This window comes from Drosophila ficusphila, unplaced genomic scaffold, assembly GCF_018152265.1.
Source record: "Drosophila ficusphila isolate 14025-0441.05 unplaced genomic scaffold, ASM1815226v1 contig_197, whole genome shotgun sequence".
Taxonomy (NCBI): Eukaryota; Metazoa; Arthropoda; class Insecta; order Diptera; family Drosophilidae; genus Drosophila; species Drosophila ficusphila.
Genome location: NW_025064091.1, coordinates 2,914,363 through 2,932,450, shown reverse-complemented (window position 1 = coordinate 2,932,450; position 18,088 = coordinate 2,914,363). Strand labels below are relative to the sequence as shown.

At 36.5% G+C, this 18,088-nt stretch overlaps 1 protein-coding gene across 1 annotated transcript in view; it reads right to left on the bottom strand.

Annotated features, from left to right (window-relative positions):
• LOC108097512 (Ca(2+)/calmodulin-responsive adenylate cyclase) overlaps positions 1–18,088 on the bottom strand; it is a 38,589-nt gene that overhangs the window by 11,623 nt on the left and 8,878 nt on the right. Inside the window, 5 exon segments of the mRNA XM_017199828.2 lie at positions 1,298–1,567; positions 2,748–3,051; positions 3,492–3,619; positions 4,323–5,057; positions 5,579–5,858. Of these exon segments, the coding sequence (XP_017055317.2) occupies positions 1,298–1,567; positions 2,748–3,051; positions 3,492–3,619; positions 4,323–5,057; positions 5,579–5,779 (1,638 nt within the window). The 5' untranslated portion in view covers positions 5,780–5,858.

Below are 18,088 nucleotides of genomic sequence, written 5' to 3'. Positions count from 1 at the left end.
TCTATACAATTATTGGGTGAGTGGAGTAGTATTTTAGTATCGAATACAGCTTTTACGCTAGCGAATCTGCAGATCATCGTTTTCGTGAAAGAATTTTGAAGAAATCTCCCTATGATAATAACAACCTGTTTATTCAAAGCGTTATTTCCAAGGGATAAGGTTTTATTATGTCTAATCAAAATAAATTTTTATAATTCAAATCGATTGTAGCATTCTACAGATAATGTTCCGAAAAAAGAAACCATAATATGATAATATAATTTATAGTATGTATTGTACTATATATTTTCAACCTTTTCCAACAATTTCTTGGGATATTTTAATTTATTGCTTTTGATTTTGTAATGTGTGTCCTGTCTGGTGTTTTAAAAGAATTTTCGAATCCGGCGTCCAGATATTACTGCACAACAAATTTGTATACACAACCGATGAATATATTTACAAATAAATATATATGATTTAATTAATTTTATTAAGTAGTTCTACATTCAAACTACACACAACATCGACGCAAACGATTCGTTACACTACAATTGTTAGTACAGATTACAATTGCTGATCTTTCTAGGCTAGTTATACAGTTTTAGATATATATATATTATATAGGAATAGATACATGTGTGTACAATGCGACTACAAAACGAAAAGAGCCCAAAAAAATACAGAAAAGGAAAACCAAAAACGAAAACGAAAACCGATCGAAAACAAAAGAGGGGCGAGAAAAAAGCGCAACTGAGGATAATGGTTAAAGTTAGAATAAGATCGGTAACGGAATCGGGTAACGGGTAACGGGTATCGGGTAACGGGTAACGGGTAACGGGTAACGGGTATCGGGTATCGATTGGTGGTAGAAATACTTAGACACAGGGCGAGGCAAACTTACCGCATCCTGAAAGAAAACGAAAGGAAACAAATCAAAGCAAGAAATGAAAAGGAATCTCTCGTCGTCTTCAATTCACCCGCGACTAATAATCTCTATCGAATCGGATATATACTATATTGTATTATATCCCGGGTACAAACAATGCGCTTCGAGAATGGAAAATGAAAAGCACACCAAGCCACCAGGAAATCGGGTTAAGTCCGTAATCCCTGAATTCCGAAAACCCTCTAAAGTAGAATAAACCACCCGGACATGCAAAAAACTGGAGCTACGACAAAAGAACAGAAACAGAAACAGAAACAGAACCGATCTACAGGAACACGCAACTCTATTTCCAATTCCCACCTTGAAACTCCCGAGTCTGATTTGTTTTGACCAGTTTATATAAGAAATGAAAACGAGAATACTACTTACCTTTCGGGATCCCTTTTCGGAAACTTGAACGCTGCCTGCACTCGCCTCGCAGGTGCTGCCCCTTGCCACGCCCCCGCCCACGCCCACTCCGCCCCCGAGGGCGTTGGCCGCCGAGGGGAAGGATCCGGTGGCAATGTTGGAGAAGGGCACGGGCTCCGAGAACTTGATCGTGTGCAGCAGCTGCATCACCACATTCGAAACATTTCGGAACGAGAGCTTCCGCCGACTTCCGATCGCCGATCGCACGCCCAGCGTGTTCAGCATCAGCGGCTATATAAAATAGTATAAAATTATATAAAAATATAGCAAGAATTAAATATATAATATATAGTAAAGTTTTTAATAAAGTTCGCCAGCAAAGGTTCAATAACTAGTTATCAAATATGCTGCTTAGACTTTTGTAACAATCTTTAGTTTATGTAAATTGCACATTCAAGTCCAAAATGAGTTTAAGATAATTCATTAGATATTTCGTAAAAAAGATCAAAAATAATTATAAATAAAAGACATTTACTGTGTTAAAATGGCTGTTCTTTACTGTTAAGACTGCTATATCTGTTGCTATTTCTTCAAAACTTTATTAAACTAAAATTATTAAACACACTATTTAAATTCGGGTTCCTTGTAAAAAAAAAACCTGCTAAAACTTCTGCTTGATTTATTTATACAATATTATAATCTTACGACTGCCAATGAGGATTAAATATATCTTTAGCATATATAATATGATATAAAGATCAAATATATCTTTAGCACATATAATATGATATAAAGATCAAATATATCTTTAGCACATATAATATGATATTAAGATCGAATATATCTTTAGCACATATAATATGATATAAAGATCAAATATATCTTTAGCACATATAATATGATATTAAGATCGAATATATCTTTAGCATATATAATATGATATAAAGATCAAATATATCTTTAGCACATATAATATGATATAAAGATCAAATATATCTTTAGCACATATAATATGATATAAAGATCAAATATATCTTTAGCACATATAATATGATATTAAGATCGAATATATCTTTAGCATATATAATATGATATAAAGATCAAATATATCTTTAGCACATATAATATGATATAAAGATCAAATATATCTTTAGCACATATAATATGATATTAAGATCGAATATATCTTTAGCATATATAATATGATATAAAGATCAAATAAATCTTTAGCACATATAATATGATATAAAGATCAAATATATCTTTAGCACATATAATATGATATAAAGATCAAATATATCTTTAGCACATATAATATGATATTAAGATCGAATATATCTTTAGCATATATAATATGATATAAAGATCAAATATATCTTAAGCATATATAATGTTATATAAAGATCAAATATATCTTTAGCATATATAATATGATATAAAGATCGAGTATATCTTTAGCAAAAGTAATCACCTTGCGTCGATGTGGCGGCGGAACGATGAAGAAGGTATCCACTCCGTGATCGCGGAGGTACGAGGAGCGCTCGTCCCCGTGGCCAGCCTCCACCTCGTACTCGCCGGAGAGGGAGTCGAGGGTGGCACGGGTCACGTGCACCCGGCCCGGCTCCCCGCCGGACTCCATGTGGTTGGCCAGGGTGACGTCGTTGGACCAGACGTCGAACTGCCACTTCCTGAGGCCCAAAACACCGCAGAGGACACGGCCCGTGTGGATGCCCACGCGCATGTTCAGGATGACGTCGGTGGCCTCCACCACGGTGCTGAAAACGAGGAGCAAACACTAATTAGGTTTCAATTAATGCAACAGAGAAGGCAAAGTGACCCGGCGAAATGTTAGAGTTCATTCATCAATTAAAGTGCACCATTAAAGGTTGCAAAGGAAATCCAATTAACAATAAAGCTTGGCAAAAAGTCTTACTTACTTTAACTAAAAACCATGAGTGACTTTATATAGTATAAAATCTAAAACACGTTTAACTAAAAATACTGTCTGATAATCAAATCAACTTGAGTATCAGAACTTGTCTTCGCTTCGAAATGATAGCATTGACTTTGTGGTGTCATCTATTAGTATGTGATAATTATATCAATTAGTTTTTGAGATATTGTTCAAGTGATTTATTATCGAAAGCGGATCACTCCAAACATGTTTTACTAACTCTTTAAATGTGACTAAAGATAGTCTGTAATAGATACTCACGCAATGGCATCGATCATATCGAGTCCCATTTCCACGGCGCATTTGGCGTGATCCTTTCGCGGTTCTGGCAATCCGGAGACACAATAATAACAGTCGCCTAGGATCTTGATTCGCAAGCAGTGGTTGTCCTGGGGAAAAGTAGCAAAAATAATAAATAATTATAAAAAATAGTAATATATAATAATAACAAATAACAATAATATATTATAATAAACCTGCACACCTATTTATATATTTCTGTTATTGATAAAAGCAATACTTAATTTAGTAAACCCTATAAAATATATACTATTTCTTATATAATAATAAATAATTATAAAAATAGTAATATATAATAATAACAAATAACAAATAACAATAATATTTTATAATAAACCTACACACCTACTTATATATTTCTGTTATTGATAAAAGCAATACTTAATTTAGTAAACCCTATAAAATGTATACTATTTCTTATATAATAATAAATAATTATAATAATAAATAATTATAAAAAATAGTAATATATAATAATAACAAATAACACATAACAATATTTTATAATAAACCTACACACCTATTTATATATTTCTGTTGTTATAGGGTTAGTAAACCCTATAAAATGTATACTATTTCTTATACATTTTACCTTGAGATATCATTCTTTCTCAGACAAACAAATTTTAGACCATCTCATAAAAACATTTCGGATATAATTAAAACACAAAGAATTTGTCGAAAGGTTTACCATAGTTAATTGGTTTAAAGAATGCGTATATATGTATGATATATATTTACAATTCAGCTGGTTATTTAAGCGTTGTTCTCTATCCTATTGGACCAACTTACATGTGCCAGCTGATCGAATCTCCCGAAGAGCTCGTTGAGCAACCTGACCAACTCCTGGGCGCTGCACTGCGAGGAGAGGACCGTGAATCCCACGATGTCGGCGAACAGAATGCTCACGTTCTCGTGCTTCTGGATGTAGATCCGATGGAATTGTCCAGCCACCGGCGACAGGATGTCGTTCTTCATCTGCATGGCCACGTGCTGGGGCAGAACGGACAGCAGAAGCCTCTCCAGCTTCTCGTTCTCATCCTGGATCTCCAGCCGGGATGCGATGCAGTTGCGCGTATCGAGGAAGGTTCTCCGCTGAGCCCGCTCCATCATGATGTTGACCACCAAGCCGGCCACATTAACCCCAATGAAGATCACTATGTTGGCAATCAGTTGGTTGTACTCCAGATAGCGCAGGGCATCCGTGAAGATCTTGTAGACCGTCAAGCTGATGTGCACCGAGGGCAGGGCGATGCCAAAGGCCACCGCCTCCCAAATCTGCAGCGGCATCATCGCATAGGCGAGGAAGACCACGAAGACGATCTGCCAGACGCCCTCGGCCATCACCTCCTTGGTGTCCACCGGGAACACGCTGCCCAGCGTGGGCATGGACACCACACAGATGCTGGCCGTGAAGAGCAGGATCCCGTAGCACAAGGTGGGCAGGTGGTGGTCCTTGATCACCGAGCACTGCAGCAGCACCAGCACCACGGCGAACAGCCCGCAAACGATCGCATTGAAGATGTTCTAAGGATCAAGGACAATGGGTGGAAATTAGAAACCAAATACGGGAATATTGTAGAGTATATAATTGCATTTAAGTTCAAGTTCAAAAACAAAAAGATATCATTTGATATATAAGTTAAAACATTAAACATAATGGTACCAACTTTAATACAAAACTTGTTTTATGTTACGTTTCCAATCTCTAGTTCAACCTTTTTATGAAGGAACTAATAATCATGGCTTAACAAAAATAATTACTAATATCAATATACATTTATTTACTAATGAAAGATTTAATAAGTAAAAATATTGCTATATTAAGAAGCAAAGTAGTATATTAATCTCTTGAATTCCAAAGGCAAATCTGAGATTGCTTTTAGAACAAGGGGTTTTAAATCCAACCAAAAATGAAAAGCTAAGACACTTAAAAGTAATTATCCATTGAAAATAGGTTGAAATAGATTGCAGTGACACCCCAGCATATGTTGCTGTATAAATAGTACTCAATCAAGTACTCATCTGCTTGGCTACTCGATACTCACGTGAAAGGTGGCCGCATTATTGAAGGTCAGCGAGAGGGCCGCCATGACGCCGCAGAGAACGAAGACGAGGGCCACCACCCCGAGCACCGAGAAGCGCTGGAGCTTCAGCGTGTACCGCTGGTAGAGGCATTCCAGCTCGTCGTTCTCGAAGCGGAGCGTGTTGAGCGGGCGGCCGCGCGTCGCTTTCACGGCATGATCCATGCCGCGCCGCCGCAGCTGCCGCTGCCGAGCGGCAAAGTCCCGCGCCTGCCAAAAGGATTGAGCCCGCCAAGTTCAGGGGCTGCAACAAATATCAGATTGGAGATCATATTACTAAAATTGGTATATTTTGTATTAATATTAATTAAACTAGGCCACCCAAAATACAATGGACTTGAAACGATTTAAATGTATTTATGATTATTTTATTAAACCAGAACATTCATTTCTTTGGATTTTAAAAGCTTTAGAATAAATTCTACCTAATTCTGTAATTTTGTTTTTACATTTTTTTTTTTTAAATACTCCACTTATAAGGAAAAAAGTATAAATGAAATCATATTTGTACTTTATTAAAATGAAGCAAATATTCCAAGCGAGCAACTTTTGCTTCAAGTTTTTGTATATAATTTTTTAGTAAAATATCTTTTTAGAAGCTGATTACCACTTTAGAAAAATCCTACATTTCAAGTATCATTGCTATATTGTTATTTTGAATTTATAAAATTATTTATTATGATTTTGGGAAACCATTTCCTTTGCGCAGTGCATTGGGAGCAGGTCACCTTGAAATTGCGCTGCATGCGAGGGAAACGGCTTTGGAAAACTGAAAAATGGGAAATGGGAAATAGGAAATGGGTGTCTGTGCATGGCACGCAACCAATGGAGGGGAAAATGTCCACTAACGACTAGCATCCACAGCCACAAGCACATAGAGTGAAGAACCAAAGCCCCACGCCTTTGGCAGTATCGTTTAAAATAACATTTCCCATTCGCTGAAAATATCAGCTAAAAATAAGCAGCAGGCAGAAGCTGGCGTGAAATCAATCAATGTTCAAGCAAAATTTACCAAATAGCCACTGACCCACGCACTTTAGCTGACCAAAAAGCAAATAAAAAAAAACAAAAAAAAAAAAACAGGAAAAACTGATAGAAAAGCTGAGAGTGAACTTCTGATGACAACGGTCTTTTGGCTGGCAGATTAATTGCGATTTGTATGCGGCAATCCGTTAAATTCATTAAAATATTATGCACAAATTCATTTTGCGAATAAAATCCGTAATTAGCCGGCTTTAACGAGTGCAGCGTGGAATATTTGGCCGCTGCCATTGGATCGATGTCTATATTCGGCTATGCCCGAGACGTTAAATCAATTAGGCATGAAAACATTTATAGACATCGTGGAAAATTGCCGAGCAGCCCAGAAAATCTACTCTGTGTGTGAAGCGAGTTGTGTGTGTGTGTGTGTGTGTGACTTTCCGAGATGAGGTAAGTCCACCCTCTTCAGTTGAGGAGACAAGGTGTCGCCAAAGTTTCCCAATCATAACTCAATTTTGAACCAAGAACCGCCATCTGCCACCAGGAAAAATCAGCTCTGAAGACTTTGAGTTATAGAATTTGTCTGAGGCGTATTTCAACTTTCGAGTTGAGAAAGTTTGACTGATGATAAATGAAATCCTTATTACATACATTTACTATTAAAAAGCTTGCTTCTGTTACTCGCTTCAATCACATTAAAATCTATCAGTAAAATATGTTTACTTTTAATTCCAACATCGGTTTAAGGATATCCTTTTAAATTGTTAGTTACTCATCGTATTATCATGTTATTTCCCCAACTGATCCTGTTCAGAAATTGTCACGCACTCGATGGCAACGAACTGTGCAAATCGATCTGAACTCCTTAGGATTCCCAACCAGTTGAGTAATTATTAAGCAGATCTTGTAGAGCCAAGTGTTTGAACAGTTGCTACGACGAACCCTCGACAATTAGACGTCAACATGGATGTTTCTTTTGTTTGTCAGTCAGTTAGCTCTTCAGTCAGTCAGTCATTCAGTCAGTTAGTCAGTCAGTCAGTTGGCTTATTCGTTGATTCGCTGTCAATTTGTTTGCTCGCGCCGCTTGTTTGTTTGCTTATGTGGGCTGTTTGAATCATTTTTGATGTGCGCATTTCGAATTTGCATTTTCGCAGCGACATTAATATAATGAGACGTGAATATTTTCAATTTTTACGTCCGCACACTCGTGTCCCCAACTTAATGGCTTTAACCCCATCAGCCGCCATCAACATTGCCAGTTTGTTGTGTGTGGGCTTGTCCAAAATATTCTATTTGCGGCACGCCAAGTGCTCGGGCGAATTTCTCAGTTATGCAAGTGTGTAAATACTGCAGGTTAAAACACCAGACCCAAAACTAACCAAGCAAAAGCGAAAAAAAAAAAAAAAAAAACAGAAACAGAGAGATACAACCAAAAACACAGAGGCAAACGGAAAAAATTGCTGTCATTATAAATTCACGTCAAGTGGGAATTTCGTGCGTATTTTGGAAATTGTATTTATGTGTCCTACATAAATTGCGCCGAGCTGTTTGCCCGTTTTTAGTTGAGATGTTATTTTCATTATGTGTGCCGTAGTCAAATTAATTAAATGAGCATTTTGTCGCTTCGTCACGAAATAAATTGCAAATACAGCGGGCGAAGATCGATTTGAGGGCCAACGGACACGCGCTATTGGGAATACTTTTTGGCATCATCCAACCCAAACCAAACCAACCAACCATCCATCCATCCATCTATCCACCCACCCATCCAATAATATAATACAAACCTTCCGCCCAGTTTTCTTATCCATCGAGTAGCGAAAAACATGACAATTTCTTGTGTTTCAATCCGCTTGACAGGCAGCCGCCCATCGCCTCAAGGAGATCAGAGTCCAAAGAGGTTTCTTGCCAAGTGCTTTGCGGCATAGTAGTGTTAAGCAAAAAGCCTTAACCCAATGGGTTAGGTTGCGTTCCATGTCAATCAGAGAAAGAGGGAATTGCATTGCAAGTGAATTTCGCAGCGATTTCTCGATTGATTTCACAGCCAAAGCAATTGACAGCAATTAGGTTTGCAACACTTGCATGGGCTTCGCGAATTAATCGTCATCATCATCATCATCATCGTTATCATCATTATCATCGGTTATCGGCAGCATCAGCATCATCGTCATTCTCGCAGTATATTTAATCAATCAAATTTTAATTTCCAATTTTCGCTTTAGTCGTCTGGCGGCGCCCGGCAAGAAATTAAAGGCAAGAACCGATAGAAAAACCGATGCAAAATGCGGCATCAGCCAAATGACGCAAGCACAAATATTTAGCAAAAAAAGGAAATCACTAAAAGTGCGATTGTGTGAGTTTGTATCTGTGTGTGTGTGTGTGTGTGTATTGACATGGCCGTATCAAACGGTTTTTATGGTCCACTAAACTGATTGGATTCGGATTCATTTATAGTTTTTAAAAGAAGAACTCCAGGAACTGCATCGAATTGAAAGTGTGGAATGAAATAATTTATAGGTTTTTCTCATGCTGGAAATAGTTTTCGTTTGCTTTTTGAATAAATATTATTGGAAGATTCCCTAATTTCTTTTATTTTAACAATAGCCATCTTAAAGCTAGAGATGTGTAAGATATTTTCTGACATAATGGATCACCTACAAAATCGGTGATTATTACAAAAAGCCATCTATCAAAGACAACCGACCTGCCAAAGCTCACTCATCCGCCATGTGGTACGCAAATACATTTTTCCGCTGTCGCCAAAAGGGAAATGAAAATTGTATTAGACCAAAAATTTCCTACTAAAACATTTTGATAGACACAACAACGTATTTATTTTTTTTTTCTCTCCCATGCTGTCCATCTTTGTTGTGAAGCCGGTCCAAAAACTAATTATATTTGTATCCGTTCACTTGTAGGTTAGCAAGCCCAATTTTCCCCTTTTTGCCCAGCAAAGTGGGAAAGACAAAATCAATTAGTGGATCCGGTGCACATTTTTGCCATCCACTTTACCAAATAATTTATTACACTGGCTAACATATAAAAAAAAAGAGTACACATGCTCCAAAGATGATTGTTTAATTCATGGGAGTAAATTGAAAATATTTGTATCAAGAATTCATTAAAATCTTTAGTACAACCATTTTTCAATCTTTATATAGATAATCTAACTTAAACCCGTTTATGGAGCACATTTATTGTTTTGTGAACCAGTGTAATCTGCATCTAAAATGTTCTTCGCTGCCGCCACATGTAATTTGTTTATTTTCTTGTTATTGCCATTTAAGTAGGCCATCATGTTCGGGGTTTTGCAACAAAATCAGTTTAGCTGACCCTCCAACATCCAGTAAATTGAATGGAGGCTAGGACATGCGGGTTTTTTGTTTTTGTTTTTGGGGGGAGGATGGGTGTATATTGGCGCCACACGAAATTTGCTGTCTCGCCAAGGAACTCGTATATGTGAGCTCTGCTCCGCATTCCGCATTCCAAAGCCCAAATCCCCAATCCTCCTCCCTCCCAAAAAAAAAAAAAAAGCCATCAACTCCGCTGCTGTCATTTGTTGGGCTTTAGCAATTTTATTAGCATGTGCGCGGAATTCGATTTTCATGACGAGAGGAATTTGATAACACAGAAGAGGCCACTTGAAATTTTGATGCACTTTGGACAGCAGCGCTCTTTCAATTAATTTATAAAGGAATAGATGTTGAGGGTTTTACTACATGTGTTGAATTATTTAGCTACTTTTTGGATTCATTGCTCTCGGGGCTTAAATTCAAACTTGCACACACCTCGAAACGATAAGAATTGAAAAAGCATTACACTTTGCATTCAGATAATGGAAAAGGCAAATAGACGCATATTAAACACACAACTTCAAGGAGGTGGTTTTAGTTTAAGAACGAAAGGCAACAGGGAAACCTGCGTATTTATTTAGATACTATTGTGTCTACAGTAAACATGGGTAAGGCATTAATCTTCGGTCTTCACTAGTCACTACTGTAGATGATCTTTTGGTTGGTTTCTGATCAGAGAAGATATACAGTCATACTTGTAAAACAAATTAACAACTTTAGTTTTTATATAATAAATATATTTAGGTTTATAAATTTAATCGAATTTACTATAACCTTTATATATAAATTTTAAATAGAAATAGAGGTTTATAAGGTCTTGTAAAGATTCAGACACTAAAGATAACTGACAGTTGTGCCTTTTGTTTGGTTGTTTGAGTTACGGAGTGTATACTGTGTTTGGATAGGCGGACAAATGGGGGAAGGAGCCCTGCTATCTGCTGCTGGCCAGGTAAATTCAGCTCCTCTGCTGGATCAACGCCTCTATTTACACGGCCTCTTGGCTGTTTCAATGCAGTGCAATGCACTGCCAGCTGATACAATACACCACGTTCCCCAATAGCCGTAGTTATTTCATATTCTCCACGCGGTATTCGCCGTCCAAGCGATAAGAAATAAACATTCAGTTGGAATCGTTGGAACATTCAATACTTCAAGGTTTAATTAAATAAGAGAAAATTGTATAAGCAATAGAATAACTTAAATCGTTTTCTTTTTTTGTATTCGCAATTCTTATGGTTTCTTTAATTTAAAAATGTTTGAGTTTACAAATGTTATTTATTCTAGGTTGTTTTTGTATACTTTTAGAACTTTTCATTTCAACATTACTGCATTCCCTGTTTTGTTCAGTGTGGGTCAGGTATCGTAAGCTGGTATTTGAGGGATTTCAGCGAATTCCTCGATTTGCCTCGCTATTTTATTGCATTTTTGCGCCTAATTAAACGCAAGGCAGAAAGGTCGAGATATCAAGAAACGCATTGAGCATATGTAAAGTAAAAACCTAGGACAAACGACGAACCGCCTCGCCGATTTGGAACGTGGTTTCGCATCCGCAATGAACGGCGGCAGGATGAAGTGGATGAAGGTGGAAGAGGTGGCTCAAAACCAAAAAAAAAAAAAAAAAAAAAAAAAAAAAAAAAAAAACATAGCAAGGGCACGATGCAAATTACCCCGAAAGGCCATCGCACAAAATAAAATCAATAGCGTTTATTTTTAACACCCTCTCGAAATGCTAGTTGATTGAACGCTTGACGACGATCTGGAACCCAAGCGGGTTAATCGTGCGTGAATGCATCCTTTTGTGGTGTTTTCCCAATCAGGGTGTGAGGCTGTGGACTACCCACTATATTTATCTGGGGCCAAAAGGATTTTATTTGACCTTGCGATCCAAGAAACTAACATTTAGATCGAATGCTAATGATTTGATTAAAATGTGATTTGATACAAAAACTGGTTTAGGAGTAAGCAGAGCTTATTTAAAACAAATTTATTTAGATTTAGGAAAATATGGATTTATTCACAGCTCTTAATTATCTGATGTTCGTCAATCGCAGTTGCAGTATTTTAGAAAATTTCAGGTTTGGCTGGATGCAAATATTTACAATTTAAGTTCAGAATTTACAAGAGTATAAGCGAAAAAGTTTGGCAAAAATCATTTCACACCAAAATTGGAACACAGATTCTTGTAAATAAAAGAAACAAGGGAGAACTTGTAAATGTTCCCCTAAAATGAGAACAAACTATAGAAATTGAACTATAGAAATTGCAATTATTAATGCCTTTAAAAATAGTACAACTCGAGCATACACCATTTCCTGTGGCACCCATTGCAATAAACATATTACCAATCCCACACATGCATAGATCATGCTAAAATCATCTAGAGAACATCTGTTCGCCTCGTTTCTGCATCATTTGCTACTCTTTGTGTGAAGCCAGCATGCACAATTGAACGTCTTAAATTGCAACCGGAAGTTGCATGATCCCAGCGATCAAACACAAGCATCTGTTTGCGTTTCGTTATTATCGAAAAAAAAAAAAAAAAAAAAAAAAAACTTTAATGCTGCAATAGTTGCCAAGTCGTACGATATTACCCCTTAGACCCTGAACCCGGTCAACTCAAAACGCCAAACGATTATAGATACGACAATTGCGAGCTAAGCTATAATTTCTATAATACCGACTAGATGCAGGTGAGCCGCCGATAAACTGTGACGCAATATCGGCCATCAAAACGCAAACCGATTGTTAGTAATCCATGCTATTAGCTGCAACTTATCGGGTGTTTCGTAAGAGCCTTAAACCTTGGACACTCTCGCATTTACTATGGCTCGCAAATGCAGGGCACGCAAAGAAAAAAAACGGAAACCGAATCCGAAATCCAAAAATCCAGCAATCCGAAATCGACAATTACTCGACCCCCAGACAATCCACATCCAAATAACCAAATCCACGGACTGGAGAGCTGGTTCAGCGAGCGACCATTATGAATATTAAATATTTGCTATTTCGAGTGAAAACCAAACGGAAAACCACAAGAAAAAAAGGGGCTAATCGATTGCGTTCGTTCAGATAAAATTGTACGCCAAAGATTTCATGGAATTTTCCAAACGAATTATGATCTTGTGGGGGAAATCTTTCTAGTATCCCCATTCATTTTAAATCATTGCTGAAGAAAAACGTAGGTTTTCTTGGACGACGTCAAACAATCATTCACATCTCATAATTGCTTTGTAAGTTGTTTGCAAATTAGAAACTTGTCAACAAAACACAAACTTCTTTATTTATGTCTCTTTTGACCTAAACTTAGTGAAGAGTATTTTAACTTATGGCTTAAGGAGACATTTCTAGGTCTCGAAAAATTACTTTTTACCACTTAACAAATTATTTTTCATTACGTTTGGATGACGTAAAATCTTTTAAGTGCTAAAACTCTTACGCAAAGTTTTTATACACACAAGTTACTTTATGAATCGCATCTTTATAGTTTTAATTGCTTCTGAGCTCTCGATTTTCATATATGTAGATGAAATATACAGAAGTCCATGTTTAGATCAACTCGGTTGTTAATGCCAATCAAAAATGATATGTATACACAAATTCCATTGCTCTAGTTCTTATAATTTCTGAATTGCTTTTGTTCATACAGATAGACATCAAACCGATTAACAAGAGTATACTTTATATGGTTGATTTTAAAAGCCAACGAATTTTATATACCTATACTGTATAATTAAACTAACTTTGGGATATTAATAATAAGATGTTACAAATCTCTAGTAGCTATCTGTACTTAAAGTGGAATAGTTTTATAAATTTTTGGTAAGTGCTATTGTTATTTATTGTATTTTGTTTAATATATGGATCTTGATCGTGGGTTTATTTGTGATAATCGACATCTGTGATATATTTTTTATTATTTTTAAGAGCATCTCAACGCTGACTGCCACTGACCGACTTCCTCTCCATTCGCGGACTTTTCAACGATGGTCTTTTCGCATTTTGTCAGAAGACCTCACTACATCTCACTTAAAGTGTTGACTTTTAAATGGCAGCCAGCAGAAGCTAACCGAAACAGAAAAAAGATACAGAAACAGAAGCAGCAAAATGAAAAGAAAATAAACGAAACGAAACTGAACTGAACAGAAACAAAACGCCGGCAGCAAGAGAGAAATAATATTTCCGATTGTCATTGACTTTGTCCTTAGAATATTTAAAACGAAAAAAGAAGAAGAAAATATCAAATAAAATAAAATAAGAGCGCGACAAATGAAAAGTCAACGTCAGAAGCATGAAATTCGAAATAAAAAAAAGAAGAGCAAAGTGAATGGCGTCTTCGTTTGTTTGTTGGCTTTGAGTTTGCAGTTGACGTTTTGACTGCTTCCTTCTGCCTTGTTTTTAGTGATACTCTTTTTTTTTTTTAATCGAATGCAGAGGATGCAGAGGATAGAGAACCGAATGCTGGACATTATCCTGTAGGCAACCAATCTAATCGCACAACCAAACGGGGCACAAAAGGCGAATGCAACTTCTGGGTTGTTGAACTAAATATGCCAAATGAATTGCAGGTGTCTTGAGTGCAGCGACCCACGCACACAGGAAACAGCTGCCGGTGTTGCAGCAAAGTGTCCTTTCCTCCTCTCTCCAGTTAGCCGGCAAACATTCAAACATTCAAACACCCAAACATACGGCTATTCACCAGGACAGACATACATATGCATATGTATGCACATCCTCACCTGAGGAAAGCCGCACACACTTAAGCCATTATACATACATACACATATACTATATATGTGTGTGTGTATATGCTCGCGGTGCTGATGACCCTTTGGCGGGCTGCCAGCAAAAACAAGAACAACAAGTTGAGCAAGAGCTAAAAACAACAACAACAAGAACAACAACTGTAGGCAGTGACAACAGGACCCTTCGCTCAAGGACCAAGCGGCACTAAACCAAGAAGACACTGTGGAAATCCTTCTTGCCCCCAAAGGATAATGCGGGTAAGAGTCCAATGTCCTCTTTAGTCCAGTGTTTACGACATTTATGGCCACTGTGGACTACTCAATTTATAGGATATGGAAAAGTAGGATTTAAAACTGTGACTCAGAACAATCAGAGCTTTGAGTGACCAAAAATGAGAGTTAAATATTTATTTTATATGAGTCAAAATCTAACCTCCAATGAGTATACAAAGTTATATTAATATATAAGAATTTCTTACTCAAACTTTTGGTTAAGAGAAATCCCAGACTGATAAAATAAAATATTTAATATATTTAGGGGTATTATTTCGAATTTAAATTTTAAGATTAAAAGAACATAGCAAAGTTATCTCTGTATTTACCACCCATTTAAGTCATAAATGACAAAATCTATAAAAAAAATAAATGTTGGCAACCCTTTGACTTTGGTTGCATCATTTGGCACGCAATTTCCACTTGACCTTGACGTGCCATCCAGAGCTTTGCTTCCTTTCCTTCCAGTAGGCAGTTGACTTCCCATCCCCCCTTCCCCCATCCCCTCTTTCCATCCACAAACTCTTTATCTGTCTACACATTCCCCATGACATCACTACCCAAATCGCGAATCGATAAAAGGTTTTCTTCTCTTTAGCAGGCAGTAAACAAAGCAGAAAGATATTTAAATGAATATGCATAATAAGCCAGATTTCTTGGGATCACGAGAGGTTCTTTACTTAAAAGGATATCTGCATATTATTAACATGATTTGAAGTATAATATAGTCTTGTATTAACTTTAAATTTAGCTATTATTTCGATCGCAGCTGTATAATTTTAGTATAGCATTTCCCATAGCTTCTTATCTATCTTCTCGTCTTATCAACCTTTTGCGTCCGTAGCGAAAGTTTCCTGACCCTCCGCAAAGAAACACCTAAAAGAATTGAGGAAAGAGTACCGACCATAAAAATACCTGGTATTTAGAATTCTATTTCCGATGTTCATTATTACAAAGTGTGGCAAACTATGGAACATTTTAAAAATAAGAGAAAGCAATCATCATTATTTAACTTAAGGGGGGGTAAGGTTTTAAAAAATTTTTGTTACATTTATATTTTTTTTTCTTCTGAATATGTCGAGAACATTTTGTAATAATTTTGAGTCAATTAAAGTCAAACTAACGGAGTTACAGCGTTTTAAACAACCATATTTTGACGTATTTTCACGCATAAAAATACTTTGAATCGATTTTGCCGAAGACGTTATTTTAAAAGTCGGTGAACATCAGAACTCAAAATCTACTGAACCGATCCTTTTCAAATTTTTAACACAAATTCTCAATATAAATACGCAGGTAATCAGGAAGAGTTTTTTTTAATTTTTTTCTATTTTTAAAAATAAATTAACAGCGATTTTTTAAGCTAAAATCGCACTTTTCACTTTCAAGTGCTCCAAAAAATAGACAAAAAATAAATTTAAAAAAAACTCTTCCTGATTACCTCGGGAAATTCATTATCTTTACAACGCATATCACATTTTATTTTTAAGATGATCCGTTAACGCCCTATGATGTTCACCGCAAAACAACTTTTTTTTTGGCGCTTCGGAAGATTAACCGCCACAGGCTTATTTCTTAATATTTTTTAATAATTTTTTTTTTCTAATACTCTGCAAAAATTAAACAATAACATGTAATTAAGCTCAATAAAATAAACTTACTCATTTCGCCGAAAAAAAAATCAAACATGGTCCTTTTTTTGGCCTTTAAAACCTTACCACCCCCTTAAAACATTTTAGGTTGGTAAACTTAATTTTACCTTTTTTGAATTCAAATTCGTGAAAATTTTAGATCGAAAAATCTTTTTAATAAGCTTAAACGCTTCTTATTTACCTTTAAGTTAACATTGTCCACAGTCAAATATGCCCTTTGGCCACTTTGAAAACTAGGTATAACTTGTTATTTACCCAGAACATTGAATGTGCAATCGCTGCGGGCACTTGAGTTTTGTTTTTTATCAGCGCAACTGGAAAGCTGATTAACCCTGTCCACACTCTTCTCACTTTAGCGTCCACAGTCGTATTTGAAGTCAATTCCACTGCACTGATTTTGTTTGTCTGTTTGCAATGTCATTCGGGAATCTATTTATATTTCCCGTAGCGTAGTGTGTTTAGAGCTCCAGAAAGTCCGACTGCAGGTCTCCATTTAACTGGGACCCCCTGTGAATAATATAATTTCTGCCGCAGTTCCTGTTTTAAATGGGTCAAATGTCAGTTCCGGAGTTCACTGACACTCGACAAATCGATCAGGGAGCTCAACCGCAATTAGAGAATGGAACCTGTTTACTTGGCAATTTGGTTCAAGTATGAAATGAATTTTGCATGGGTTTGTGCATGACTAGTTTGCTTTTGAATTCAATCAGGCTTTATGAATTATAAAATTCCTGCCAATCGCTGTCATTTCGTAAAATATGTAGTATACCTTAAGGTGTAGTTATCTTGGAGGTTTAGTTTAATTTTATGTCTTGAAAATGATTATAGAATACCAATAAAGAACTACCGATAAATGGAACATATATTTTATAATGTATAATTGTTATGTATGATTTCAGTCAATGATTTAACCCAGAAGTCGATCGTTACTTTACTGCCTGCAGGTATCCCAATTCGTTATGGTAATTATCTAACCATCACTTGCACTTTTGGCCGATACGCCCGACTGGGCTCGGAATTGATTTGGCCATTATGTACTAGAACCGTCCCGCCTGTTTCGCTTTCATCTTTCATCTTTTATTTTTTTTATTTTGATTTTTTTTTTTTTTTGTGGTCACCAGCATGTGTGAAACATCTGACAGCGTATTTTGCTTTGTCACGCGAATATTGGGCAAAACAATGAGCTATGAAAATACTCGATTCTACGAGTGTGTGCTGCCGAGTATATCGAGCTTACCGAAAATCGCTATAAATAGTTACCCATTACCCGCAGACCCTTTCGTTCTTTGGAGAACTTCTTTATGCTTTTTTTTTTTAGTATTTGCTCATCGAATTTGAGTCACAAGCGATTTATTTTGGAACGTGCCTGAGTGCTTAGCGAAATGGGTATCGGAATCTAAGTGGCATTTTTAATTAACCAATTTGTATGTGTGTCAAAATGGAAGTGTTATTGCCACTAGATGGGGTTTAAAG